The sequence below is a fragment of the Pundamilia nyererei genome, unplaced genomic scaffold (genome assembly GCF_000239375.1).
Source record: "Pundamilia nyererei isolate P.nyererei 1_Seehausen unplaced genomic scaffold, PunNye1.0 scaffold00059, whole genome shotgun sequence".
NCBI lineage: Eukaryota > Metazoa > Chordata > Actinopteri > Cichliformes > Cichlidae > Pundamilia > Pundamilia nyererei.
The window spans coordinates 2232608-2260466 of record NW_005187460.1 but is presented as its reverse complement, the minus strand read 5'-3'; the positions used below and the strand labels follow the sequence as shown (position 1 = coordinate 2260466).

The 27859-nt window shown below is 39.9% G+C and overlaps 2 protein-coding genes across 7 annotated transcripts; one reads left to right on the top strand and one right to left on the bottom strand.

The window, feature by feature from the left end:
• Positions 1 to 277: 277 nt before the first annotated feature.
• On the bottom strand, positions 278 to 4751 carry drc3 (dynein regulatory complex subunit 3). Its single transcript, XM_005734704.1, has 13 exons — positions 4737 to 4751; positions 4257 to 4461; positions 4047 to 4163; positions 3769 to 3935; positions 3539 to 3685; positions 2944 to 3063; positions 2745 to 2857; positions 2465 to 2639; positions 2237 to 2368; positions 2012 to 2071; positions 1619 to 1744; positions 1153 to 1293; positions 278 to 697 (listed from the first exon to the last, which is right to left on the bottom strand). The coding sequence occupies exons 2-13, from the start codon at positions 4414 to 4416 to the stop codon at positions 602 to 604; spliced, it is 1554 nt and encodes a 517-aa protein (XP_005734761.1). The 5' UTR covers positions 4417 to 4461; positions 4737 to 4751; the 3' UTR covers positions 278 to 601.
• A 498-nt stretch (positions 4752 to 5249) lies between these two features.
• Positions 5250 to 26607, top strand: tom1l2a (target of myb1 like 2 membrane trafficking protein a). Of its 6 annotated transcripts, XM_005734604.1 has the most exons (17): positions 5250 to 5361; positions 9741 to 9825; positions 13305 to 13383; positions 13823 to 13972; positions 14414 to 14548; positions 15385 to 15528; positions 15726 to 15842; positions 16757 to 16890; positions 17370 to 17412; positions 17824 to 17832; positions 18276 to 18447; positions 18939 to 19053; positions 19584 to 19659; positions 20455 to 20529; positions 23283 to 23342; positions 23874 to 23910; positions 24038 to 26607. In XM_005734604.1, the coding sequence occupies exons 1-17, from the start codon at positions 5310 to 5312 to the stop codon at positions 24190 to 24192; spliced, it is 1638 nt and encodes a 545-aa protein (XP_005734661.1). In that variant the 5' UTR covers positions 5250 to 5309; the 3' UTR covers positions 24193 to 26607. The 6 variants fall into 6 exon arrangements, with proteins under 6 accessions (XP_005734661.1, XP_005734662.1, XP_005734663.1 ...); XM_005734605.1 differs by lacking the exon at positions 17824 to 17832; XM_005734606.1 differs by lacking the exon at positions 20455 to 20529.
• Positions 26608 to 27859: the final 1252 nt, after the last annotated feature.

Genomic DNA, 27859 nt, shown 5'->3' with positions numbered 1-27859 from the left:
ATTTTTGCTTGCTGCTTTCTCCTTTTCTTCCCTTTCTGTGCTTTCTTGACATTCAGCACTTCCCGCTTTGCACTGACCTACGACCTCCACTTTTCACTTCTTCAAGGGCTTTTGGATTTTAAGATTCCTTGTTTACTCTCCACCGTTTTGCTTATCTTTCCTTGGTCGTTTTGGCCTTTTCACCAATAAATGAATCTTTTACAGCGAAATTCAGGGCAATTGATGTTGTCTTATGTGAATTTGTTTGTAGTGAACTGCAGTTTTCTTTGTTGTGAGCAGAGGTGGTTGTATAGATGCCTTTCCTTCCCCCAAAGGGGATTTGTGTCTCTGCCTGGAACTGAACCAGCAACCTTTCATTTGCAGCACGAGTGTACAAGTACATCACAGAGCCACTGTGATAAATACACACACACAAAACAGAGAAATCAGAAAGTGGTTAAATACTTTTTCACAGCACAGTAGCTCATGCCCCGAGTATAGGTTCTTGCTCTGTATCTTTTTTTCTCTTTTAGCGGTAGTGTTTGAACCCTCATTTGTGAATACAACTGTATTCACTGACAGTGGTTTTTGAAGTGTTCTTGAGGCCGCCAAGTGGTTTCCACTATATCAACTCCTCCAGCTGCTCCCTCAAATTATCCACATATCTGTGGATGTCTGAGATGTTCATGCGGTTCCGCTTCAGTTCCTCATCTCTTATCTGTAAAAAGCAACAAAGCCATCAAACAAAGAAATAGTCTTTGATCAAAGAAATATTAAAATAGAGTGCAAAAGTCTTGAGTCCCCCTCTCATTTCTTTATATTTTGCTAAGAAAATTGGAAATGCATGCAGTGATTTATTGAAATGCGTAAAAAACAACTGGAAAACAAAGCAGAGCCTGAAAATCAGTATTTATTATGTCCACCTTTATTCTTCAACACAGTTTGAACTCTCTTAGTCGTAGTTTTCAGGAATAGTTGAAGGACATTCAAATCTCTTCTTTGGATTCTGTTCTCTCAAAAAACACTATTGGAAATCCTACAGAACTACTGCTCAAGATCACTTAAAAAATACAAAAAGATTTGGTTACTTGGAAGCAACATATAAAGAAATGACGGTAAGTACAAGATTTATATGTCGACTTTACATTAGACTGTTTGTTTAATGTAATTTCAGTTCTCTACCCCCTTAATGAGGGCCTCCTTCCAGGCACTGATGCCTGTAGTCAACTGAGTCTCTCGGTCATTGATCTTCAGGAGGTGGTTATCGTGGGCTGTGGCCAGTGCATCTATCACGGCATCTCTGTCTTCAAACAGCTAAAATATAAAACATAGGAGTGACAGAATGAGGCCTTGATACTGTTAGCGCACAATGTTTTAAGCTCACCTGAAGAAATATATTATACTTGATCTGGAATTGAAAAAAATATAATGCAGTTTTTGTATTTTCTTTGATTCTTTTTCTTTTTTCACTCTTTGAAAACTACACGCAATGATCTGCACCCTCTATTCATGCACAGTTATCTGTTAGATTAACAAAGACCTGAACAGAGACAGAAACTTGCAGGGTTTTTTTTCCAGCCATATATTTGTAACCATATATTTTGTAATACCAGTTTGGCTTATAAAGGACGACACTGACCATTATAACATCATCTGGCAAGTCCTCCTTCCGGGCGTCTCTGGCCACTGTCTGCAAGATTTTAGCAGCAACTATTTGCATCTTCTGATAATAGTCATCTTCAAGATCTCGACAGTGGGAGAACGTATTGTTTTGTTAAAGAAATCACTCACACAGGAAAACATCTGTTTGATTAAACCCCATTAAACCCTCATTTGTGCTACAACACTCTGGTGAGTTGATGAACCACTTTCTTCTGCTTATCCAGTTTAAGGTTGCAGGGACAGGTCACCAGTGAGTCGGAGTGCTCATGACTATATAATTACTAGCATACAGTAATGAGTGTTTTTAGAATGTTTTTGAGGCAGTTCTGTTATTTTCCTGTAAAAAAAAAAAAGGATATATCCCCTGTGCGATTTCACTGAAGTGTCTAACCATGTCTGAGATTCTGCTCTCAAAAGTTTTGATCTTCTCCTAAAATGACCAAGCAGCATCACTTTGATTAAATGTGAAACACAGACATACAGTCTCATGACATATCAAGTACTTTAACATAATTTATAAACTAAGAAATTTCATGAAATTTCATTGAGATATTTTACAAATTATACAAGTGTACAAACTCTAGCATACACTAACCTCCATCTCGCTGACCAGCTGAAACTCCAGTGTCATGAGGTTTTTACAGAGCCGGTTAATTTCACCATTGCAGTGGTCAATCTTGACTTTGCGTACCTCTGGGTCTGATAACTGCTGCAACTCTTCTGTCCGCTTTAAAGGAGAAAACACAAAATATCATCTCATGCTGAGTCATTGCATTCATGTAAATCACTGTGCACACGGAAAAGGCGATTGCTCCCTGCTTGCCTCTTTGTGTTCATGATTAAACTTTGCTAACATCTGCGATGCCTTCTCCTGGCAGTCTGTCACAGCCTTTTCTTGGCAACTGAAGAAAGACTTCACCTCTGTCTCCCTTCGTTTGTGCTCAGCCAAGCCCCTTTCAAATAACTGTGTACACAGCTCCCCCATTTGGTGCTCAAATGTAAGTGCAAGGTCAAGGAAGCAAAAGGAATGATTGGTTTAGCCTGTACTATGACAATAATAACAATGCACGCATGGATCAGGAAACCAGGATGATAAAAGATATCTTTGAATCAGAGAATCCACTCCTGGTGCACAGTGCAGTGTTTGTGCTTTTGGATCATCTTTAAACATGGTCCTAAACAGATAAGAACCATTAAGGAACTCCACAAAGGCATCCTGCACAAAAAACAACAAAAAAGAAAACATAAGTGTCAGACTGTATGTATACAAATCAACAGATGAGTCACAAAAAAAGATAGTACTCGGTGTAATTTTAGCTCAGCTTCGTGTCTTTGTCGAGCCTCATCAGCCTGGTGTAGCTCCAGCTCTTCAAGTCTCATTTTCTCAAGGACATAGTGATATTTGATAGATGCTTCCTTTCTCTGTACATACACAGGAATAAAATTTTGTTACTCTGCATCAACCAGCAATTCATAAATGCACATGAGGATGACTTTCAAACAAGCTTGGGTACAGTCAGCTTTACTGTTACATCTGTCTCCCTCTCATTCACACACACATACTCTGTTTTGCTTCTGCTGACCTTCCTTCTTCTCTCTAGCACACCTCCATTTCTCCAGACTCTCTTCCACCCGCTCGCTACTCTCACTACGGATCCCATTTTCATCTGCAAACATCGTAGTCAACCTGTCCATCACCACTGCAAACAAAAAGGGGCTTAGGTGTAATCCTATCCCCATCTTGAACTAATTTGTCACTCCTTCTGCACACCTCACCACTGTCTCACTGTCCTCATACATGTCCTAGGCTTGGGTATACTCATACTCTGTAAATGTGTATGTAAATGCTACTTTAAAGGTAAGCGCAGAACAAAATGTAGATTGGGTTTGCACTTACTGTCTTCTGGTCAAGTATTCTGGAGTCTAGGAACATCAACTTTGGAAAGTAGCCAGCAATGAAAAATCTGTAATCACCCTCGTTTAGGAAAGGATTTCCAAACAGGTTGAACGCTGCCAGGTTCTTGAACTTCCTGAGGTAGAGCACCTTTGAAATGCATTAGGTTAATTAAACAGTATCACATGAATGTTTCCTCATACTTGCATGGCAAATGCAGAAACGTTTCTTACATTATCCAACTGCCCAATTAGGTTGTTTGAAATGAAGAAGTGAGTTAGGTTCTCAAGTGTGTCCATATTTTCAATGACAGAGATTTTGTTGTTGGATAGATTCAGCACTTCAAGCTTCTGCACACACTCCAGACCCTCTATTTTCTCAATCTGGTTGAATGACAGATCTGAGGGACACATTCAAAATGACTCTCATCATTACCAGTAGATTCTGAGCTGATATAAGATGGCAGTGCCTACACATCATTTGGTCAACAAGAACAAACTTTGTATCTTACTAAGCCACGTCAGATTAACCAGATGGTCCAGTCCCTGGATCTTTTCTATAGCATTGTTATTTAACTCAAGTTTGGACAAAGATGAGAAGTCCCATAAGTGATCAATCTTCAGGATGTCTGAAAATGTATAAAAAAGCATCCTCTCACTCAAACAAAATCAGCATGCTAAACATTGCTACATTCCTCATCACCTTCATGATTTCCCCTTACTTTTGTACTCCAGTCTTAATTTCTGGACTTCATTAAAGTGGATTTGGCTCGCATCTGGAAAACGCAGGATGTGATCTGGTTTAAACTGTTCCTGCACAGCATGCTGCAGGATCTCTTTGTCCATCGACGTGGGCTCAGAGATAATATATTCCGAGCTCATGCTGCTGTTTTGTGACCGGAGACAGACTTGGCATCACTTTACACTCTGATAAAAAAAAGAAAAAAGAAAAATATGTCATTAAAAACAAACAAAACTTAAGAAACCAGGAAGGGGGTAAATTCTTTTTCACATCATTGTATGCACATTTGAGGGTATTGCTCTGAATATACTGCCAAACACCGTCATTGGCTCTCTAAGATATAAATAGATGAATTTAGCCAAAGCCAAACCTAACTACTGCTGTTTTTGTCACCGTAAAACGCTTAAAAATACAGAAAACAAGCTGGTGTTATCGATAAATTCAGTATGCCGCTACTTACCCCTGTTGTTTACGCTCAGTTACATAGCAACAGGTTCATTTTAAGCTGCATTCAAGTACTTGATCCCGTTGAAAAAGGCATCAACCTGAGACAAGAGTTTTGCTTTAACCATAAATTATGTCTTTTAAGTCTGAGGTTATCTTGTAATGTACATGTATGTCTTATATTCATAAAAGCACCACAAGTCGAAATTGTGTTTAGTTGGGATCACACATTTTGTGAATTTTTTTGGGGGGTAGGTAGCTTTTTCAAGATATGAGCTACTTATAGTCAACAACAATGAACGTTCATTTTTTATATTTCAAGGATTTAATCCTTGTCTGCATTTTTTTTATTAGCTGTTTAGAGTTATTATTCCCCTCTGTAATAATTAAATGCATGCACGTAAAAAAGGTTTGTTGAACATAGCTTCAGTTACTGACTGTGACTGACATCGATTGTAGCCACACGTGTCCAAAAACCTCTGTACGTGTCCAACTTTTTGAACCAATAGAATTCCTTGGTAGGCGGGACTTGATAGTACTGCCTCTGGGCCGAAGCCTGTCATTCCCGGGCGGATCGTTTGTTGTCAAGATGGAGTTCTTACTTGGAAATCCGTACAGTACTCCCGTGGGCCAGTGTATAGGTACGTTAGACCTGAAATTATTTTTTTAAAGGCTTGCTGCTTCCTTCCCCCAACGTACTTTGAATGTGGGCCATCATATATTGTTTACTACTGGGCCCAAAGGTGGAAATAGCGAGCTAACGGGTGTCATCGTAGCAAACGTCATCTGCCTGGAATGGGCTCTCAGCTAATGTTAGCCAGCTAACCCATAACTTAGTCCGGTGTAATCACAAGAAATGCATTAAGTTGAATAACCATGCATATGTGTAGACACTGATTGCAGCTTAAGAAGATCAAATCAGGTTAACTGAAATTGACGCTATTGTATTGACATGACTTAAAGTGTCTTCAAGAGAGACCCAGATAACTTCCATACTTGCTTAGTTTCTGAACAATAGTTAACCAAATTGTGCGGTCAGCCTGGAGGTTTTTTCCCTCCAGTCTCGATACGGTGTGGTGCTTTTTCTCCCCAGGGGGGGCATATACGTGAGCTGCAGCATCCCTTTGGTGTAGTTGCATCAATGTTTGCATTTTCCTTTTTGTTTTTCAAAGCAAGCTGAGATTCATAATAGTTGGTACCAAGGCCTGACCATGCCTTTATAACTGACAATGAGCCGGCTACTGACAACAGCTGTTTTATGAAGTATAAAGATAAGAATTTATGTTTACTTGAAGAATGTGAAAGTAGGAGTGTACTGTAGGTGCCGTAGGTACATTGAACTTTACTTTTTTTCGCCGTTTTTGTGAAAAAGAGTTAATGCTTTGGCAAACTACTCCTGCAAAACAGATGTGTGCGAGACTTTTAATTTCTCCCACTGTTTGTTTGTGCTTGCCTTTGACCAAGTGCAACAGCTGCTGTTTTTTTGGTTAAGTGTCAGAATTACTCATGTTTTTACTTTCTGCAGAGCCATGTAGTGCTTTAATCAAGCTCTCGACTGGGCAGAACCAGATGCATTTTTGTTTTTGCATGCAGCATGTCTTGGACCACCATCCCCCCTTCCATCACAGAATTGGCCTTGTCTCCTGCCAGATCTCTCCGGTTGAGCTGCTGCACTGTTTGTGGCTTGACACCCAGCTGTCATCTGCAGCGGTAGTGATCTGTACACCTCAGTGGAGGGGCAAAGTATCATCTTACCAGACACAAAGGGAATGTGAGAGTTCAAGCCTGACAGTGGAGATGTGTGGTAAATCTAATTGCTGTAAGAGCCCGATGCATTACCACAATTTGTGTCCATATTTAATAAAGACAACCAACCTTTGGCAGCTCTTACTATGACCATGGCACATGTATGAGAGGAAATGAATCGAATAATATCAAGACAAACGCATGGGACAAATAGGATATATGTGAGAGTGGAGACAACGAAAGGCAGGAATTAAAGAAGAGTCTTAAAAGTTCACTTTGTAGCCAGAGAAGGACTTTGTGGCTTTGTTGCCAAGTGCATGGCACAGCTTGCCTCTGTTAAAGCCATGTGATCGACTGGTTTCACTTGTGTGGTGTCAGTTCTCAGGGCTGGGGTGGGTGCTTTGACACAACACCGTGAATTAATGCACTTAGCAGGCATTTAACTCCATTAGTAGGCTCATGTTCAGTGTCCTTACAGTGTGTGTCACACGAATAGATCGGAGTTTTAGGGGGGCGTCCCTTCCTTCTGTCCTCTGCTGCCCGTGCTTTGCCCTGCCACAACATGACAATCCACTTGAGGAGATTACATGGGTTATCCCAGAAGAAGTAGCTGGTTAAATCTTTCAAACTCATGCTCTGGATGCTGTAGACTCAGAAGGTGGACTCAGAGGTGTTTTTAAGTGTTATTCATGTTTGAATTCACTGCATGCCTTTTTATTTTTGTAGATAAGTGGGTTTGTTGAAGCTGCCCAGCCTGTGAAAAGTTGATTTGAGAGGGGAGTTAAAGCATGAATAATTCATAGTTTTGATGAGGCATGTCCAGTGGTTGCATGGCCCCGTGAGACCCCTGGCTCTGGCATGACATCCTGCTAAGGGCCTCTGAGCTTCCCGCAGAGGAACATCTCTTGTCTACACTCAGGACTCATCTAATGACGATCTATGCAGTCAGAACCTGTATCGTATTTTGCTTCAGTAGAAAATCTTTTTTCTTTTTTAAAAATTTTGCTCTGAGTCTCTGTGTTTCTATAAAACGGCAGCTTCCACAGACAGGATGGATGGATTTGGAGGGCCGCTGAGGAAGAAGGAGATGGAGCGGGAACAGTGATGAATGCAGAGCCAGTTCATCTTTGTCAGCTTTCACAGTCTGGCTTCCTTATTTCCTCCTTGTAGCCAAAATGCTATTAAATGAAAGGGTGGAGTGTGAAGGCGAGAGCCGGTCATTGGAACTTCTGTTTTTCTGCATGTTGTAATAGTTAAAACTGAGTACACAGCTGGATCACTCACTGTCAGTCAGTGTGGCTTTCCCTCTGAGATCTCGGCTTTCCACTTCCCAACTGACTTCTTGGCTCTTTTCAGTTAATTTACTGGCGTTGGAGGCTTTGGAGGAGCATGTTTTTGGCAAAATTTTATTGCATGTTTGGGTTTACCGTGACAGCTGGAAACTGCAGCGTTGTGGAAATGAAATAGAATGGTAGTCTGGTGATTACGGATCCAAGACTTCATCCAAACCTCTTCTTACAAAGATTACTCTTACGTTTGGCTATATTTATGGCGCTTGCTTGCACACAGTGCTCACATCTCAAAAAGGGAACTTAATAGCTTTTTCATCTGTATTTATAATTGCAAAAACAAACAGTTAAAAGTAGTACTGAGTTAAATCTTGTCACATTTTCCATTGGTCTATTTATTATTTCAGTAATCTATATTTCTACTGATATGAGCCATGAGCTCCGGGTAGTGAATGAAAGAATGAGATTGCAGCCTTGAGGTGACTGTAGTAATGATTTAGCATAGGGCTGTTCGATATAACGATATATATGACGATATAAAAACGTCTATGTTTCATTTTACCCTATGTTTGTTTTGTGGTGTTGCAAAATAAACTGTTTACGGCAATATTTTTTCATCGTTTTGATGGTCACTGTAGTGGCTCTATTAATTTCTTAAAGTTCTCTATTTCTCTTATATTGAATATAACCACACTACTGATGGACAAGCGCCTGTTTTTATGCGTTGTCGTTAGCAACAACGACGGTAACACCATCGCGTGTCCGCTTGTTTATGTTCCACATAAACCTTTCACAATAAAGCTCAAGATCCTGTTGAGACTTTTCAAAATAAACTGAATCACGTGAAAGAGCAGATTATTTACGGATGAGAAGTAAAAAAGAGCCGCCAGGTGCTAAAAAAATAGACCTTAGACTCAAACGTTAGAACAGGCTTTTCCCCGCAGCACGCTGTGTAATAAATACAAAGAAAACGGCGGCTGTTACAACTTATGTCTAAAAATGTATCGTTTCATGCATCAGTTAAAACACTGGACTCCAGGTACATGACGCGCAGCTGGAAACACTTCCCGCAAGTCGAGCTGCCCGAGATTCACAGAATTTACAGAAAATGTTACATTTTTGTGATTTATATCGTTATTGGGACGATAGAATTCTTATATCGGGATATGAGATTTTGGTCATATCGCACAGCCCTAATTTAGCACTACATGAATGAAATTGAATTGAATGCAAACAAGCGAGGTGGCTGGGGTTAGGTTAAGCAGCATGGTCATTCGGGAGGGGCTCAGGATATGGCCTACTTCCCCTCATTGCAAGAAACCAGTTGAGGTGCTTTGGCAATCTGACTGGGATGCCTTGTGGAGGGTGAGGTCTTTCAAGCATGAGAGGAGGCTCCAATGCAGAACCAGGACATGTTGGAGAGATTATATCTCTCGGCTGGCTTGGAAACCCTCAGACGAACTGGAGGAGGTTTCCCTGGGGGAGGAATGTCTAGACTGCTGCCTTGTGACAGATCCAGATAAGCAATCGAAGATTGATGGATGGACAAGTCTGCGACCACATGCTGGCTTATTTACACAAGTGTGCTTGTGATATTATGTAAATGAGGGTTGCTTTAATCAGTGTGCTTTAGCTTGAGAACAACTGAGCCTGGCTAAAATGCAGCACCATGGTAACACATGAGACAGCTGGCATTGTGCAAACCATGAATTTTTCTATCAAAAGTAACATTTCGTTGGGTGCAGCCCCAGCGCTGGTTAATGTCCACAACTTATTATTCTGCAATAGTCACATTTTGTGTCGTTGCACAACTGAGTCTGAACTTATTGTATATACTGATGTGTCTCTTGTTATAAGTGGTAACTGATTTTAACTGACATCCTAACAATCATAATTTGTGTCACTCAAACCTTGCCTTTTGCATAGACCGTACACTGCAGTTAGCTTATTAACATAACAGTTGAACTCTTTGTGTTTTCCTCCAGAGAGAGCAACAGATGGAGGCCTACAGAATGAGGACTGGACCCTCAACATGGAGATCTGCGATATCATAAATGAAACCGATGAAGGGTAAGCTCCTTCATTATTATTATTATTAGGTTATAATTTGCTTTATCAAGTGGGATTAGCAAGGGTATTTAACCCAAAATGACTCAAGTTCCTGCTGTGGTTTGTAATGAAACATTCATTGTTTTATCACACAGTGGCTAACTGAGAGGCTCGAGCAAATAATACACTGCCCACTGTTCTTTGCTGACAGACACTCTACTACACATGGCCTTTTGTTTCTTTAGGTATGACTGACCAACTGTCTTATTGTCTGAATAAATGAATGAGTGAATGAATGAATAGATTCTCATGTCAGCCTCCCACACTGAAAAATACCAAGCCTGCACTTGGTGAACATGTCTCCCAAATTATATAGATTTGCAGCCATAAAACCAGACGATTGGCATTTATTTTATTGAGCTTATACAAATCTTTGTTTATTATTACTAACATGGAAAGCTTTATCTGGGCATGGAGAAATTCAGTTAGAGCAGAGGTCGGCAACCTGCGGCTCTTTAGTCCTTATACTGCGGCTCCGAGTGGTTTGGGAAAATAAATTAGAAATATTTAGGTGAAGTGTATTTTATTTGTGTTTAGTTATTTTTTTAACTTGTAGTTCTAAATTGGAAGATTATTGTGATATTGAAATATAAAATAAAATAATTTTATTATTTTTCATCGCTCAAAATAAGCGTCACACTCGCGGAAGCCGGTGTACCCGCCGAAACGCCGTGCATTTATCGAGACTTTCAAACCCAGGTAGGCCAATTATTGATCTTCGGATCCACATTATGTCGGCAGCTGTTCTCCACCATGAACTATGTTTAAAAACAAACACTGCTCACGCCTCACAGATGACAGCTTACAGTCCTGCGTAAAGATGAAAGTGACCTCGTACAGCCCCGATTTGCAGACGCTGTGCGCAGAGGTTCAGGAGCAGAAGTTCCATTGAAAACATACCACGGCAGACCCGCTGCTTTTCAGCATCTCTTTATTGACTACTTTTCACACACGGTTGCTGTACATACAGCCGGCTGTAGCTGTTCAGCTCACAGCCCGACAACACAACAGCAGAGAGAGCACAGACTTTAAGGCGGCGAGGCGTGATTGCGGGTGCCGCTCAGGTGCGTCCGACTCCCATGCAGCGGCGCTGCAGACCACGCCCCGCCACACACATTAACCAGGTAAAATACATATTTAGGCAGAATTTTGCAAATATCTATTTTTCATTTTTTTGCAGCATAGTGCTTTTTTTCCAATTATTTTTTAAAAGTCGGGTCAACGCTCCAAAAGCCCAAAGGCGATATAAGGGTGGCGGCTCACAACAGTTTTTGTTGCTACATGTGTGATTTTAGTTGAGCTGGGTGTCTTTCCTTTTTTTAAAATATTTTTTTAAGAGTTCAAAATGTGTTAATTACATAAATAAAATAAAATTTTCTCTGTAGCACTTCATGGATTTCATAAGCAACACTCTTTAGTTGCTCTGTGGATTCTTTTAAAAAGAAGTTAAAAACTTTGCTGACCCCTGAGTTAGACCTTTGGCCACAAATAAGTAAATCTAAATGACTGTTTTAATCAGAATGCACTAATAATATTGTTATTAATTGGGTTCTACTTTGCATAATATAGTGATTATAACTGCCATGCAGAAAAGCCCATAATATCAGAATTAATTACCATAAAACACTGGCTCGTAGTTAGTGTACAAGGTGTGATCAGAAAGTTCCAGGATTCCTCAAAAAAGCTGAAACCATACTTACTAACCGCATTTACATTTTTTTGACAAGCTTCCCCTCATGGTTGTCTCTCATTCAGCTAAAGAGAACTCATTTTCCTTTTCAAGAAACTGGTTTGTTATAATTTGAGGTTTACTACTTCTGCTTTACACTTTTATTTGCTGTGTTCATAAAGGGACACATGGTTAACTCGGTAGCGTACAATTGTCGGGTAGCATTTAAATGAAGTTCAAATGGTACTAAGGAAGGCACTAAGAAAACATATCCCCCACACCATTACACACATTACGGTTGATGCATGGGAGGATGGATCCATTCTTTCATGTTGTTTATGCCAAATTCTGACCCTACCATCTGAATGTCATAGCAGAAATTGAGGCTCATCAGACCAGGCGGTGTTTTTTCCAGTCCTTTGTTGTCCCAATTTTGCTGAGCCCGTTCTTAGCCAACAGGAGTGGCACCTGGTGTACTCTTCTGCTGCAGAAGCTGATCTGCTTTGAGGTTCGACACGTGTGTTCAGACATGCTGTTTTACATACCTTAGTTGTAACGAGGCATTTTCACCCAGAAGACTGAAACTCATTGGATATTTTCTCTGTATTCACTAAAGATGGCTATGTGGGAAAATCGCAGTAGTAATACTCAGATCAGCCTGTCTGTCACCAACAACATTGCCACGTTCAGTGTCACGTAAATCACCTTTCTTCCCCATTTAGTGGTTAAAAAAAACAATTCAAGGAGGGCATAGAAAATGGTGATGACAGTACTTTTATGAAACAGTTGAAAAGACCATTTTGAAGGGTTTATTGGTCTAATATAAATAGAAAACCTTTTTTGTACTTTTTTTTTAACAGAACAGTTTGATCACGTCTTATCTCAGGAAAAAGTCTTAACCTGTTACAGACATGATGCATGATAATCAGACACTTCCATTTTCTGTTAAATAGCAAAATGTATTTTTTGCTTCCCCTTTTACTTTATTTTTTACATTCTTCATGCCTACACACACTCATTGTCTTGACATGCGACACAGGCGCTCTCTGGGTCACGCTTGCAAAACAGAAGGCATGAGAGAGGGAGTTCAGCTTCACAGAACTTATTGTCTTCAAGATGTTCAGCTAGATAGATCGAGTCTCCTTAATTCCAGACTTTGAAATGCAGCACAAACATTTGTGCGACGTTTTAACACATGCTAATGTGTGCATTTAATTATGAAAGTTTGACAGCAGATGGTAAGGACTAAATCAAGATATAGCGAAAATACATGTACAGGAAACAACAGGGAACTGTGGAGAGAATCAGAAATGCAGGGTAGATTATATTCAATAAACTCAGTCATGTGCAGAGGGCTGTCTGGGACCATATATATATAAGACAATATGCTTCCCTCCATTTCTCTCTGTTTCAGCTCCTTCACTCTGTAAATGTACTGTAGCTCAGTAGGTAGTCCATAAAAGCGTACCGTCTCATCTGCAATGAAGATGGACAATGTTAGGCCGACAGCCAATCTGAACTCTTCATGCATGGGCAGCTTTTGATCTTGCTGTGGGACTGACTTACAGTATAGTCACACACAGAGAAAAGAGTGAGACAGATGGTGTGACAGTACTTCTCTGTTTTAGTCAAATAGATATGCTGACGGACTTGAATCGCATCTGTTATTGTGGCACACAGGAGAGTTTATTCCATCAAAGTCGGTGACGTTCCGCTCACTATAAGCAGAGGGTACTTTGTGCAGCTGTAACTTTCTGCTGTTCCTGTCTAGGCCAAAAGATGCCATGCGGGCACTGAAGAAGAGACTGAGCGGCAACAAGAACTACAGAGAAGTTATGCTCGCACTAACCGTAAGTTCATACTTCTTCTTGGAACTATATTGCAAAACTAGGAATAAAGTCGCTGAATATATGAGCAAGGCACTGGTAGACAAAAATGACTCACTGGGCCATGCCCATGGTGTTGATGCTTTTCAGTGTGTAGGTTTTTAATGTCACATTAAAGGGAAAACACTACTGATCTTGTGCTCCTGGTCATTTTATTTTGCTCTGTCATCCTCTGCCTTCCACTGCATGGCCTGTGTTTTTCTGCCTCTTCTTTCCATTTGTTTACAGTGGCTATGCCCTTTGAGCTGTCTTTATGTCCTCCCACATCTTTGATAGCTCTGCTAGTTGGAAGGCCCTGTGTGCAGCAAAATACTGACTAAGTCTGCCTTTTCTCTGCTGCTCCCCCCCCCCACACACAAACTTTTTTTTAAGCATCTTTGTTTAATCCTCTCTCTTCCTGTAGGTATTGGAGACATGTGTGAAGAACTGTGGTCACAGGTTTCATGTCCAGGTGGCCAACAGAGATTTTATTGATGGTGTTTTGGTAAAGATCATCTCCCCCAAAGCCAACCCCCCAACGATCGTACAAGACAAAGTGCTGTCTCTTATACAGGTATTGGAGCGCTCTCTGTATTTGCTGTTTTTAAATGATAAAATTCTTTTGCTACATATTTTCTTTTTCTTTTTGCTTTTACCAACACACTCCATTGCAGAATTTTAAATCAGGTGGGCACAACATGCGCCACTTCACATGTGTTGCACAACAGCTTCAGCCTTTTGTGATTTTATCTGGTTACCTGAGGTCACCTCAGCCAACAGATGGTGTTCTCCATTTCTCTTTTTGCGCTCCCTTAAATATTAATAGGAACGTTTTGAAGGAGATCCTGTGGATAGCCTTCTTGTAAAAATTCCCTAAGCATTGGAGCAAAATAATGTCCATACTAGTAATGTTACGTGCTTTCATTCAGTTGTTGTTGTTTTTTTTTAATTTTAGTTGGTTTTATTAATACCAAGAATTGAGAGCATACTAAATAATTTGTCTGTGTTTTGACAGGCCTGGGCAGATGCCTTCAGGAGTAGTCCTGATCTAACTGGGGTGGTGCATATTTATGAGGAACTGAAAAGGAAAGGTGTTGAGTTCCCAATGGCAGACCTGGATGCACTGTCTCCGATTCACACACCACAGAGGGTAGGGAAGAAATACATTCATTCACTTTTTTGGGTACACTTTTTTTTAGTGCTGGGTTGTATCAATGTTTGCCTTCAGAGCTGCTTTAATTCTTCATAGCATAAATTCAACGAGGTGCTGGAAACGTTCCTTTGTTCATGTGGACATCACAGCATCACACAGTTGCTGCAAATTTGTCAGCTGCACATCCATGATGGGAATCTCCTGTTTCATGTTGTTTATCCCAAATGCTGACCCTACCATCTGAATGTTCCAACAGAAGGGGCAACATTTTTCCAATCTTATGTTGTCTAATTTTGGTGAGCCCATTCAAACTGTAGCATCACTGCTCTTCTGTTATTTTAGACCATCAATTTCATGTTTAAATGTAGTCTGTGTTCAGAGATGCTTATGGTTATCTGAGTTAGTGTTGCCTTTCTGTCAGATCAAAGCAGTGTGGTCCTTGTCCTCTGACCCTTAACATCTGCGAGGCGTCTATTTTTATCCAGAGAACTGACGCTTGCTGGATATTTTCTCTTTCAGACCATTCTCTCTAAATGCCGGACTTAGTAGATAAGCTTTTTCTGAAATACTCAGACCATCTTGTCCGGTACCAACAACAAGTGTCAAATTCAAGGTCAATTAAATCACTTTTCTTCCCCATTCTGATGCTCGGTTTGAACTTTAGCAGGTCGACCATCCCTTCTTGGATTTAATGTCTGAGTTGAGTTCCTGCCCCTGACCGATCTGTTATTTGTGTTAATAAGCCATTGAACAGGTGCACCTAATAAACTGGCCTAGAGTTTTGCTTTTTGGGGTTTTTGTTTTATTTATTTATGTATTTATTTTTATCATAGGGGACACCAGAAGTAGATCCAGCCATGGTCAAGTACCTTGCCCCAACCTCACCTGATCCCACGACTCCTAAACCTGCCTCACCCGTTCCCCCTGCCACACAGGCCCCTGAAATTCCCAACCCCATCACAGCAACTCCTGAACAGGTGAGGGACCCCAACCTTTGTTCAGCTAAATTAATTCACACAGCATTTTTTTTAAAATAATTTTTGAATAAAAAAAGCTTTTTTTCAGTGTTTAGTGAGTTTAAAACTTAAGTACAGTTTCAGCTTACGCTGCTGTGCCGCTGATACCAAATTAGTCCAAATGTTTTTCATTGACCTTTGATCTTGTGTGCTTTCAGATTGCCCGGCTGCGTAGCGAGCTGGACGTAGTGCGAGGAAACGTCAAAGTCATGTCGGAGATGCTAACTGAGATGGTCCCAGGTCAGGAAGAGGCTTCTGATCTAGAACTGCTTCAGGTTAGATTAATACACTATGAATTTCACTATAATGCATTCAGTAGTTGCCTGTGTTGTGTACAACTTCATTGTAGTTAAAAAGAATAAAAATCCAAACAAAATAAAACCCAACTTGGCATAAATTTAATTCAATTCTTAATGCATATCAGAAGACATTTGTCATTCTGAAGCACAAGTCTTTAAAGATCACAGATTTTTCTGTCACATTCTTTCTTATCAGAAGATTTATTTTAGGCTCCTGTGAATTCTTTTCTTTATATACACCCCCATGCATGATGTGCATTCAGAAAGCCAAATTCTTTCCAACACTGCTTTTAACTGTCAAGTGTTGTAATTTTGTGCAGCCACCAGGGGGTGTTATGGGCTAAGTTTCATGCTAACCTGCCAAGGGCCATTTTTCTGTGGTAAAATTCCTTAAACTGGCAATTAAGCAGGTCAAATCGCAACATTTTCTCATGCAAGCTCATGCAGATTTTAATCTTTGAAGGCCAGAAACCCCTCAGGTATTTGTATCAGCTCCAAGTATCTGGCCCCGGGCTAAAGAGCCTGTGCCAGTGTAATTGTTATGTAGTACCTGACTCACTTTGCTATTTATTTCAGGTAATGTAGAGAAAACTGTAACAGAATTTAGTTTAACAAATATTTTTGACTTGCTTAAAACTAAAAGCCTTTTGTATTATATTTATAGAAAGCTCTCCACCCATTCGTGAGTCATAAATAAGCAGCATAACAGTTTATGTACTGGCAAATGGAGTGGTTTATAGAGGGTTTTTTGAGTCATCAGTAGACAGACAAACACACGCTTGACTGTCTGAGTATGTGTCAGCTTGTCCGTTTCTTTACAGCTCACTTTTTCTCAAATTGATTTATAACTTAATATATTGATCAATCTGTTCATGTGACACTCTGTCAAGGAGCTGAACAGAACATGCCGAGCTATGCAGCAGAGAGTGGTCGAGCTGATTTCGCGCGTCTCTAATGAGGAAGTGACCGAGGAGCTCCTACACGCAAATGATGACCTCAACAACATTTTCCTCCGATACGAGAGGTGAATTCAATCAAACTGCATTCGTGTCACAAAAAGAAATACTTGTTTGTGTATTTTGGTTACTACCTCGATCACTAGTGCTTGTTAGTTTTTGCTTTTCTGGTTTGGCAAGATCTCGAGCACAATTTAAAAGATGACTCTCTAGATATCATTAGACCTAATCTTATCAGGTTTTCTTGAAAAAGAAAAACCTGCATGACACAGATCGTGATATAACAGGTCAAACGGACTCACTGTACTTCATAAGGTTACATAAGTGGGTTAGATCAGTTAAGATAACTGAATCATTATGAATCGAGATTTGCGATTGTCCAAATATTGCACGGCAAAGCACTGTGCATTGTTTATGTGCTCTGTGGGCTCTTAATGCTAAAACTTTTTTTTCATCGTGTTTGTGTTAAAAGAGCGTTTAAGCTCAGAGAGCATGTGGCAAAGTGTTAATTGTTTTGTTTTTGTTTTTTTTTTCATGTTGCTCACAGGTATGAGAGGTACAGGTCAGGTAGAGCTGCACAGAACAATGGGGTGAGTACCATCAACAAAGAGTAGAAACAAAGAACAGAGGCCTACTGGCTGAAATTGCATGTTTTCTTTTTGCACGTATCATTATTCTATTCTTTTTTCACATTTCACTACATATACCTTTGCCTAACATTATGGATGCTGTGAGAGATGATTCAAACATTATCTGAACTAATAATCCCCCTCAACTGTTTACCATAGCAGCATTCATTTGTAATGCAAGTGGAATGCATTTTAGTGCTTTGTAAAACTGAACGAGCTGAGCGCTGCCAAACTTCCATTAAAAAGTGCACATTTGCCAGTTTGAGACATTTGCCAATGGACTGGGCCATCTCTCACTACATCCCACATAGCTGTTTGTGTTTGCAGCTTGTTGATCTTTCCGTGTGCTCTGTCTGTTTGTGTTGTGGCTAGCTGATGGAGGCAAGTATAACACCACGACCACATTCAGTCCAAGCCAGTGTGCTGGGATGAACTGAGTGATGACTGTCAAAACGTCTGTTATATGAATCTCGTGTTTAGAGCCTTGTGATGTGTGAACACTGGTTCTACTGTTTTAAGCTAGATTTTTTATTCCCTTCCCTCCACCTTTCATGGTGTTCCTTCTCACACATCTGTAATCTCTTGCAGCTGTTTATTCGGCTCCATTATTGCTCCTTTGCATAGCTGCCAATCCATGACTGCTGGTTTAGAGTGTTGTCTGAAATTGTGTAGCATTTCTGCAGCTAGAAGCATTTCTTCTCATTTAAAAAAAAAGGAGAAAAAGCAATAATTTAATCTTTTACTTGGTGTTACAAATGCTGCATAGTTGCATTGTTTTATATTTGTAGTTAACGAGTATATTTCACTTGCTCTCCTCTTTTCAGATGTTAACTGAAGCCACAGAGGACAACCTGATAGACCTGGGCCCAGGATCCCCAGCTGTGGTAACACCCAGGATCACATCCAGCCCTCCACCTAGCTCCACTGTTGGAGCCATGGCTTCTCCTGCCCGCAACCCCACTGCAGCATCCCTATCCAGTGCTCTAGCTGGACTTGGTAAGGATAAAACATAATGAAATCTATTTTTTAGGATAAAAAAGGTGCACAAGAAGCACCTTTTTATTGTTGTAAAATTAAAAATTTCCTAATAATCCATTCGAGATCCATACAGACAAAGTAAAAGCATGTTTTTAGAAATTGTTGGAGCTTCCTGTCCTCTCGAATCCCTGCAGACCTTTGCTGGTTCTTACATGACAAAAGTTAAATTTGTAGCTAATTGTTTTTAACTAATTGCAGTAAGATTCACTGAAGTGTTGTGGTTCAACCTTAGAGGGATTACCTCTTATATTTTGTGCAGTAATATATGGTAATTACACACATTGCCAAACTGGAGTGTTGTAAGTCTGGTCTATAATTAGGACGTCTTAAACTTTGCTGCATTAATTTTAAATTCATTTCTCTGTGCCACTTCTTTCATCCTCTTTCATTTTACTTTAATCCTTGCTCTTCTCCATGTTCTGCTGTCTCCTGCCACCCTCTTGATCCAGATGTAGGCTCAGAAAGCCCGAGCGGCACCCCGTCGTCTCAATCGGCCCAGAACCCGGACGACTTTGACATGTTCGCACAGACCAGGGGGAGCTCTCTGGCTGAACAGCGCAAAAAGTAGGTCTACATTAAATTTAGCTCCCTTAATGTAATTAATTTTGACAAATAGCTATTTGTAATGTGCTCACTACATTTCTGAAATGCTTGATATCCGGTTATATTTCCTGGAGTGCCTTTTGAATTCCTATCGGGACAGGCTGGATGTTAATCTGGTATTTTCTCCCTGCGGCTAGTTTATTGTGTTACTTTTGGCTACTCACTGTGAATAAATAAGTATGTTTGCCCATTTTTTTTCCACTACCTGAATGTTACTGTGTTTTTTGTTTATGCAAGTTGTGAACAAAGGGGTCCACTGGGGTGTGTTTTGGCTCAAGGGTCTATGCCATGAATCAACAAAATCCCTAGTTTGGACAGAACTGAAGACTTTTGTTGCACTTTATTCTTCTCTTTCTTAAGAAGAAATGTCTTGCTTGTCTTCTCTTTGGACAGAGATGATATTAAAAAAAGCTGTCAGACATCATCTTTGCTCCTAATTCTTTTTATATACAGCTTAATTCTTCTTAATCTGTTTCTGGTTTTGTACACAGTGTAAAATATGAAGACCCTCAGGCTCTGGGTGGCCTGGCCTCTGCTTTGGGTGTTAGACAACAGAATACAGGAGGGGTGAGTACAAATAAGCATGGCTGACGAGCTTTTTTAGCTCTCTGCATGTGATGGCTTGTAACACTGAATACTTTACAGTGACATTTGTCCTGATGAAGTGCTTCTTGAACTTTGACCAAACAGAGGCTTGAGGTTTTCTCATTTTTGAATACCTCAAATATAGTGCTGTTGTCTTTAGTGTCTATGCCAGTCATAAGCATATAAATGAGTTTTATGTACAGAAGATGGGAGCAAAGTCTAACTGGGAGTTTTTATACTGTATCTGAACCACTGGTACTTTTTAGCCATTAGTGTCAGCACTTCTCACGGGGTTTTTAAAAAAACATGCATTTAGGTTTCTCGTTCTTCAAAGCAGATGTCTTTCTTCTTCCTTTAATCTGCTCATCTCTAAAGTCCGTGCTCACAGAAACTCTAAATCACTGACTAGCTTCAAGATTTTTAGTCATTCTCTCTGAGCACACATTGCAGTATATTTGCTTGGCTATCTCTAGGTACACATACACAAAAAGGTGGCACCATTCTTTAGTTGCCTTAGGTGATTTATTCCTTGTTTAGAACGTATACTTCACTGAGTTTTAAATCTCTTCTTTTTTCCTTCTTTATTTTCCTCATTTTCATCTTTATGCAGTGATCCTTTGCCATTTTCTTATGTTGGCCTCATTTATTCCCTCCTCTCTCAGTCGTCTTTTGCACATTTGACTTCTTCTCTGTCTTTCTCTCTCTGCACTTTGTGCTATGCTGTGGTGGTGGGGCCTTTCTTCTTTTGTGTAAGGTGTTATTCTGTTGTTGATTCAGCTGAGGGTTAAAGGGGATGATAACCCAGCAGATCAGGAGCTGCCCATAGACAGCTGGCTTATTACCCAAGGAATGGTGAGGACTCTATCCACAGTGTGTCCTCCTACCCCTCCCTCATGTCCACCTCATGTCAGCCTCCTCCAGCATTGTCCATCATCCTCATGAGCTGCGCTTCATTTTCAGCCTCATCTCACCTTTTTCCCAAATCTTCCCAACAGTCCTACTTCCAAGTGGCTTTTCCTTCTAAGAACATCCATGTCCATGCCTAGTTTAGATATTGTACTGTAGTCTTGGGCAATATGTCATTACAGATATTTAAACTAGGGCTTATTTTGGAATCTGCTTCTTCTGAGTTACACTTACAGTCATGATAAAAAGAAAACACACCCTCTTTCAGCTGGAAGTTTTTACATAACAGGCCATAAAAAAACAACTAGCAAGTCTTAAAATGAGGTAAATACAGCCTCAAGTACAAAACATGGCATATTACACTGTGTCACTTTCCAGGAAATTCACCTCTTGGTCAGACTGTGCAATGCTCAGGGAAATTGCAAAAAACTCACGAGCTACAGGCCTCAGTTAGCATGTTAAATCCATTAGAAAAAGACTGAACAAGTGTGGTTTATAGTATAAAGTATCTTCTTTCTAAAAAGAACAAGCAGCAGCGTGTTTGTAAAACTGCATTTGAATAAACCACAGGACTTCTGCAACAGTGTCCTTTGGACTGATGACACCAAGGTGGAGATATTTGGCTATAATTCAAAGTGCCGAACAGCATATCAACAAAAACGCCTCAAATAAAGTGTCAAGCACAGTGGTGGAGTGGTGAGGATTTGGGCTTGTTTTGCAGCCACGGGATATAAACACCTTGCAGTCACTTTTCTAGAGTCAAATATGAGGACAACAACTAAAAGCTTGGCCCAAATTGTGTCATGCAACTGCACAATGATCCTAAACACAGCAGCAGATCTACAAAAAATGACTGAAAAAGAATGGCGTGGGCACCCAAGTTTGTGAATTCGGTAACTCAAGAACAAGGTGACGTAGAATTTTCAAACTGATTTTCAGCGACTTTGACCTCAAAGTCAGAGTAAGCTTTCTGAAGGCAATGTAGGATTTTGAAATTGATAGCATCTCCACCAGGAGGCTGAGGGAGGAGTAGCACTGGCGGTTGTTAAATTTAAATTTAAATCAAATTTAATCATTTTAGAAGATGCTAAGAATCAGATGGTTTTTTTTGTTTGTTTTTTATTATAACTTTGTATGTAAAACCGTAAAATTGACAAAGGGGTACTTTCTTTTTACCCTGACTGTAGCTCCCAAATTGGTTGGCATATTAATACAGAATTTCTTTTATCCATACTGCCCACCTCTATTGTACTCTGTTGATCCAAGCGTTAAAGACTATACTCATTACTGGTGCTCACATTAACCCCTCCATGGATGTTAAAATGAGGCTGATGGGTCGCTAGGAACTTTGACCAAGCTCCATCATCATTTAACGGTCACTCACTAAAAAAGCGGAGGAGTAGAGATGCTCCTGCTACACAGCAAAATCCAATCAGCGAATCCAAGTACTCATGAAATATCAGCCAAGCATAAGAGAATTATTAAAAGTGATTGTGGTTTGCTGTGTAGTGGTGAGTATTTTGTCAGTTGTCCTCTAATGGTCTGTGGATCTTAGATATTATACAGTTCACTATTACCTCACATTCTAACACATAAACCAACTAACAGATGAAGCAGTAGATGTAGAAGATGATGATATGTTGATTTTATAAATGTTCAGCTCAATGTTATACACTTTGAAGTTATATCAGTGTTATTGTTGTGAGTCATAATGAGGACAGACTTCTTTTTGTGCTCTTTTTCTATTTTTTCCTCCCCTTGTTCACACAGCTGCATGCATTTTTTCACTGCCACTCTGCCTTGGCCAATCTTTTGATATGCATAACCTGTGATCTCACAAGGAAACCCCACCAGTGTTTTTCTAGTGTCTGTAAAGGCCTTAGGAAATGGGTTTTGTTCTCTCTAGTTAACTTTGAGACTGGGCGATGGTCTTTAACTTTGTCAAAATAGATGAAATTAATGTTGCAGACTTTAATTTTTAAAGGGTTCAAATAACTTTTAAAAAATTTACCAGTTACTCCTCAGAGGAGGTTTCTTGAGTCACGGTTAAAGTTCACTTTCGCCTCCTCCTGTAATGCCTCAAACTCCTTAATCACTCTGATTATTTGGTGCTCACACAATCTTGAACACAAATGGACACCATCCAGTCTGACATGGCTTCCATCACCAGTGTCACTACATGCCATGCAGCGATGCTCATGCTCTGTGCGCCCTGTGTTTTTGAGTGTGTGTGTGTGGGTGGGTGGGTGTGCAGGGTTCCCGTGCCTCTCGACAGTCCCTGTGCTTTCAGCCTTTTCCAACCAATCAATCTCTTAATCACGTTCAAGTGATTTGCTAATTAACTAATGATGCGGAATAATTAGCACGGCTGTGTGTGACATTAGTCGGCAGCTGTTAAGCCATGTCAGCAGTACAGAGTTAATGAGAACAATACACAGGCCGGCAAGTCCTCTTCTTATACAGAGGAGTGCTCGGCAGCAGGTCGTTGCACATGATAAAACAATAATGGCACAGAATCAAGAGAGGTTGAGTGTCTTTCAAGCATTTTTTTTATTATTATTATTATTGTTTTTCTTTTTATCTTTTCTCCTGAGCCTCTGGTGATTCTTGTTTTTGTGTGTGTGCGTGTGTTACGTTGTTTTTGTTGTCGTGTGGCTTTGTTGCTACCCCTCGTTGTTGTCCATGGCTTTGCTCCATAGATCCCAGTATCGCAGTCCTCTGTCATGGATGACATAGAGGAGTGGCTCTGTACTGACGTGGTGAGATTTTAATTTTTCTTTTTTTTTTTTTAACCTTGATTAACATTTTTGTTTTTCTACCCTCTCTTTCTCCCTCTTTTCCACCCTTAAAGCACTTTTCATCCAACCATTTCTTATAACTGCATACATTTGACCTTGGTTTTCTTTTTCCTTAAAATCTTTACCGTAATCATTCACCTTAATCATTTCCAGCAATCACTTACATAACTGTTTGCCATGAGGTGAGACATATGTGGAAACAGTGCTAATGATAATTAACCTAAAGCAGCTGCAATGGTCTTCTTTAACTTGTGCATGTGGTGGTTGTGGTGGTGCTCTAGAAGGTTTCTCATTATGGAAAATGTGGGGAGGATGCATGACAGACTGATCCTTCATGAGCCACTCGGTTTGGAGTTTGTGGGAACTTTACAGGCAGCTGACTTGTGCCGCTTGTGCTGTCGATTTTACACTCACATTAATTAACTCCGTTCTTGATAGTTTTCTATAGAAATTTGTGTCTTATGTCATGTTTTTTCTTCTTCTTCTTAATAGAAAGGTGATGCTGCTGAAGAAGGGGTAACTAGTGAAGGTATAGTCAGTTGATTCACACCTATGGGTGTGTTCTGTTAGCTCAAATGTGTGTGGGAATGATTGAGAGTCTTAACACTGTGACCCTTAGCTTCCATGTTTCTGACAAATCAATTTGTTTCTTTCAGAATTTGATAAGTTCCTGGAGGAGCGAGCTAAGGCTGCAGACACTCTGCCATCTCCCCCAGGATCTAACCCTGCTAACCTCTCCCACCCCGCCCGTGCCCCGAGTGGCTCCCATAAGAAGACTGAACGGACGGAAGATGCCCTCTTTGCCTTGTAGACTGTTCTCAGAGGACCTCGGTTTCTCTCCAGGGCATCTAAAGGTCTTGGCCCAAAATGACCCCACCCGCCACCCTCCAAAACAATCCTCCTAGTCCCATTTCATTGCTGACTGGCATTGGTGTAGCAACTGATCTCCACCTCCTTGTTGTTATCTTGCCAGAGTGTCGCTCTAACCATCAGAGGTCCAACAAGTTTACTGCACATTACTGCGTTATGTTTTACTGTATATGGATGTATTAATCTGTCAGTGTGGGATGTACTGCTCGCAGCCCCGCATCTCATTCCATAACTCGCCACCAAAGGAGGACAACTTCACTTAACTGACATGTGGTTTAAAAATGTGACACCTGACCGTGAGATTACTGGGAAATTTCTCTGAAGGTCTACTCACAGAGTCAGTATGGAAGCATTTTATTAGGAGTATATTGTGTTATTTTACTACATTTCGGCTAAATGCTTATTTATGCATTAATTGTTTTATTTTTTTGTGTTATATACTGATCGATCAGTGCATTTGTTAAGAGTTGTGGATTTCTAGTTATGCTTAATACTGAGATATTCGTGGCAGGGCAGCGCCTCTTATTACCCAGTTTGCTTAAGGCACTGTAATGAACAGTTTCATGTTAGCAGGCTAATTTTGCAAACTAAGATTATAATATTAGCTAATCTCTTTAAAATGTGTATGCCAGCATTCCTCTAACCAAAGGGAATTAAGAATAATAAAAATCAAAAAATGTACTAGTTAGGATTCACTCTTATCTCGTATCTATTTCAGATAGCTAAGGGGAAGGAAGATGCTCATTGAAAAGCTACAAGAAGTTAATGTAGAAAAGTGCCGCAAACTGCAAACACTTTAAGCCATTCCAAAGAATATTGATGCTTTAATGACAAACTAGTTCTTCATTTTACCAATCGAAAAATAGTGACATTCACACGCTCAAAATAAGTTGCTGGATTGTCAAAATTTTCCTCCCCCCGCCGCGTTAATGTCTGTGCACTTTGAAGCAAAAAAAGAAAAATCTGTATTTTGTCCTTTTGTGTTTACAAGATGCTTACTATTTTTCTAGGGGATGGGAAATGATCTTAAGAATGAGTTCATTTTGCACATAACTTTTCTAACTATGTAATTAGTGCGCTTGTTTGCCTAACAAGTGGATAGATGGACCATTGGACTGTTGGAAATTCCATAAAGATGCAACACAGAAATAAAGATTTAAATGATAATGTCAGCTTAGCACTGGCATCATAATCATCTACAAGACAAGTGTGCTGTGGTAACAGATGCATTCACACAGGCAAATCTTCACATACTCCATAGTATTTAATCAATATACCTCAAAATACAGAAACGGTGGTTTCTGTAAAAAATCTATTGGGTCATAATAATATCAGGATCACTGAAAGTATTATTTTGTTTTCCCCTTCTGTATTTTTATAATTCATGGTTAAAAAAACAACAAAGGGGAAACGAACAACTGATGTTTTTGAGGCCGAGGTTGAACCGTGCGGGAAGCAAGCACGATTTTGCGTTCTTTGATTTCGTGCAGTCAAACACATTACAGTTTATTTCCTGTGCATTTTCAACCTGCTATGATTCATCTGCTCTCATTGGAGCTGCTGCCAAGCATTTCTATGACCGACTGATTTCAGCAGAGTTGCTCTGTCGAGAAAGGTTTTGTCTTTGATCCGAGGCAAAATAGAAAACCCGTCTTATTTGCAGCTCTTTTTCCAGTTCATTTTAACACTGCACTTCAAACAGATTTTCTTTTTCTCCTTTCAGTCCATTTAAGACCAAAAGCCTTGTTAATCAGAGGCAGCCCATTTGCACCTCAGTTGTAAAGCTTCTTGCTAACATAGATGCAAAGGTGACATTAAAAATGTATTTGTGTAATCAATGTATTTTAGATTAAAAAAATAATAATGATAATGAGCTTTAATTTTCTTTCATGCTGTATGGTTACACTTGGTTTTGAGGGTTTATTATCATTGCCAGATAACAAATATAAAAACATCTACCATGCAAGTTGAACAAGGACGGTTACTAAAACTGTAACAGGAGATTCTTTAAAGGGAACTTTGACAGTTTTCTGTGTTTGTGTGTTCTGTAACTTTGCATCTGTAACAGAGTGTATTGTGTTAACTTGCTCTTATGAAGCTTAAGTCCTGGTTGCAACATGTATTCCTCTAAATTCTGGCTATCTTTAAAGTGGTAACTGAATGTCTTTAATACCCGCGAAGCGGGATATTTAAGCTTGTGTTTTGTGGACATGGAATTGAGGCTTGTTTTCTATCGGTGGGTGCTCCATGTCTCTCTGGCTGTGCTGTCTGCTGCCATTACTAATGGTCAGATTTGTATTTGACCTAATGCACGTATGTAACTGCCCAATAAAACACTAGCAGTGTGTGACCTCTACCTCATAACTGTTTGTGGTTATTTTACACTTAGGGGATCTGTGACTAGTCTCTCTTTTCTCATGTACATGCTGATGCAACCCAGACTCAATCTTGTACTGTACTGGTCATTCATTGTGAAATGAGCCTTTCACCCTCTCACATGTGGTTGTTTATGGGCATTTGCACAACATAGATCCTTAAAAGAATCATTTTTTCCTTCCTTTACCTGAGGACCAAGACTAGCCAACTTTACAAACTCCGGCAAACAAACGGACAAGACTTATTGTTACACACTTGACCACCAACCATGCTGGACTTTATATAATCTTACCAAACTTTACTGAAAACTTAGCAGTGCTACTCTAGGTCACTGACCTATTTTCCTACAATACCATTGTGGGGTTCTGCTTTTGTGTTACTATAACAGTGCGTTAAACATAGACATTGTGAAAGATTGTGTTTCAAATGAAGTCTTAGGGATACAACAAACAAACAAAAACACCCGCATTGCCTGTTTGTACGTTACTAATTATTATAGGAGAGGGAGAAAAAATGTAATGTAAACTACCATTACGAAGAGTTGCAGGAACTGTTTTTGTTAAAATACACGTGCTCATTTTTTTTTTCCCTTCTGGCTACATGTAGTTGTGCAGTTTATTTTCCTCCTGCTGTTCCTGCTTCCATCATTCCAGGAGCGAAACACATGATGTAATCGCTAGACCCAAAGATGCAACGTCAGATCACCCCACTCTGATTCTGAGCTTCTCATTGGACGGTTTTACTGGTTCTACAGGAGGAGTCGCTAATTCGAGTCAAACAAGCTTGGCTGTCGCTAAGCGCACGCCCCACACGATTATAATTGGCTATTGGTGGCAAGCCCACAATAAACATGTCCATGCTGTATACAAAGAGAAAAAAATATATTTATTTATAATCAATATTATAAAAGATATTCAGAACTGTATTAAGCTGCTCTGGGATCATAACTTAACTCGTTTATGCTGTAGTTAGCTTTTTTTACATACCCATCAAATGTAACCATATAAATATTTTCTAGCCACGGCATCACTTCTTCGATTATTGTAATTATTTGTTGTTTTTTGTACATTATATGATTTTTGTGTATAAATTGTGCTAGATCGTGGCCGTATACTCCACATGCCCTGACTCATTTACTCAAACAATCAAAACAAGTCTGAGAAACAGGGACGTGGGAATCTAGTTCAAAGGAGGGTGATTGGCTGGGGCAACTGTCAATCATCATCGGTTGG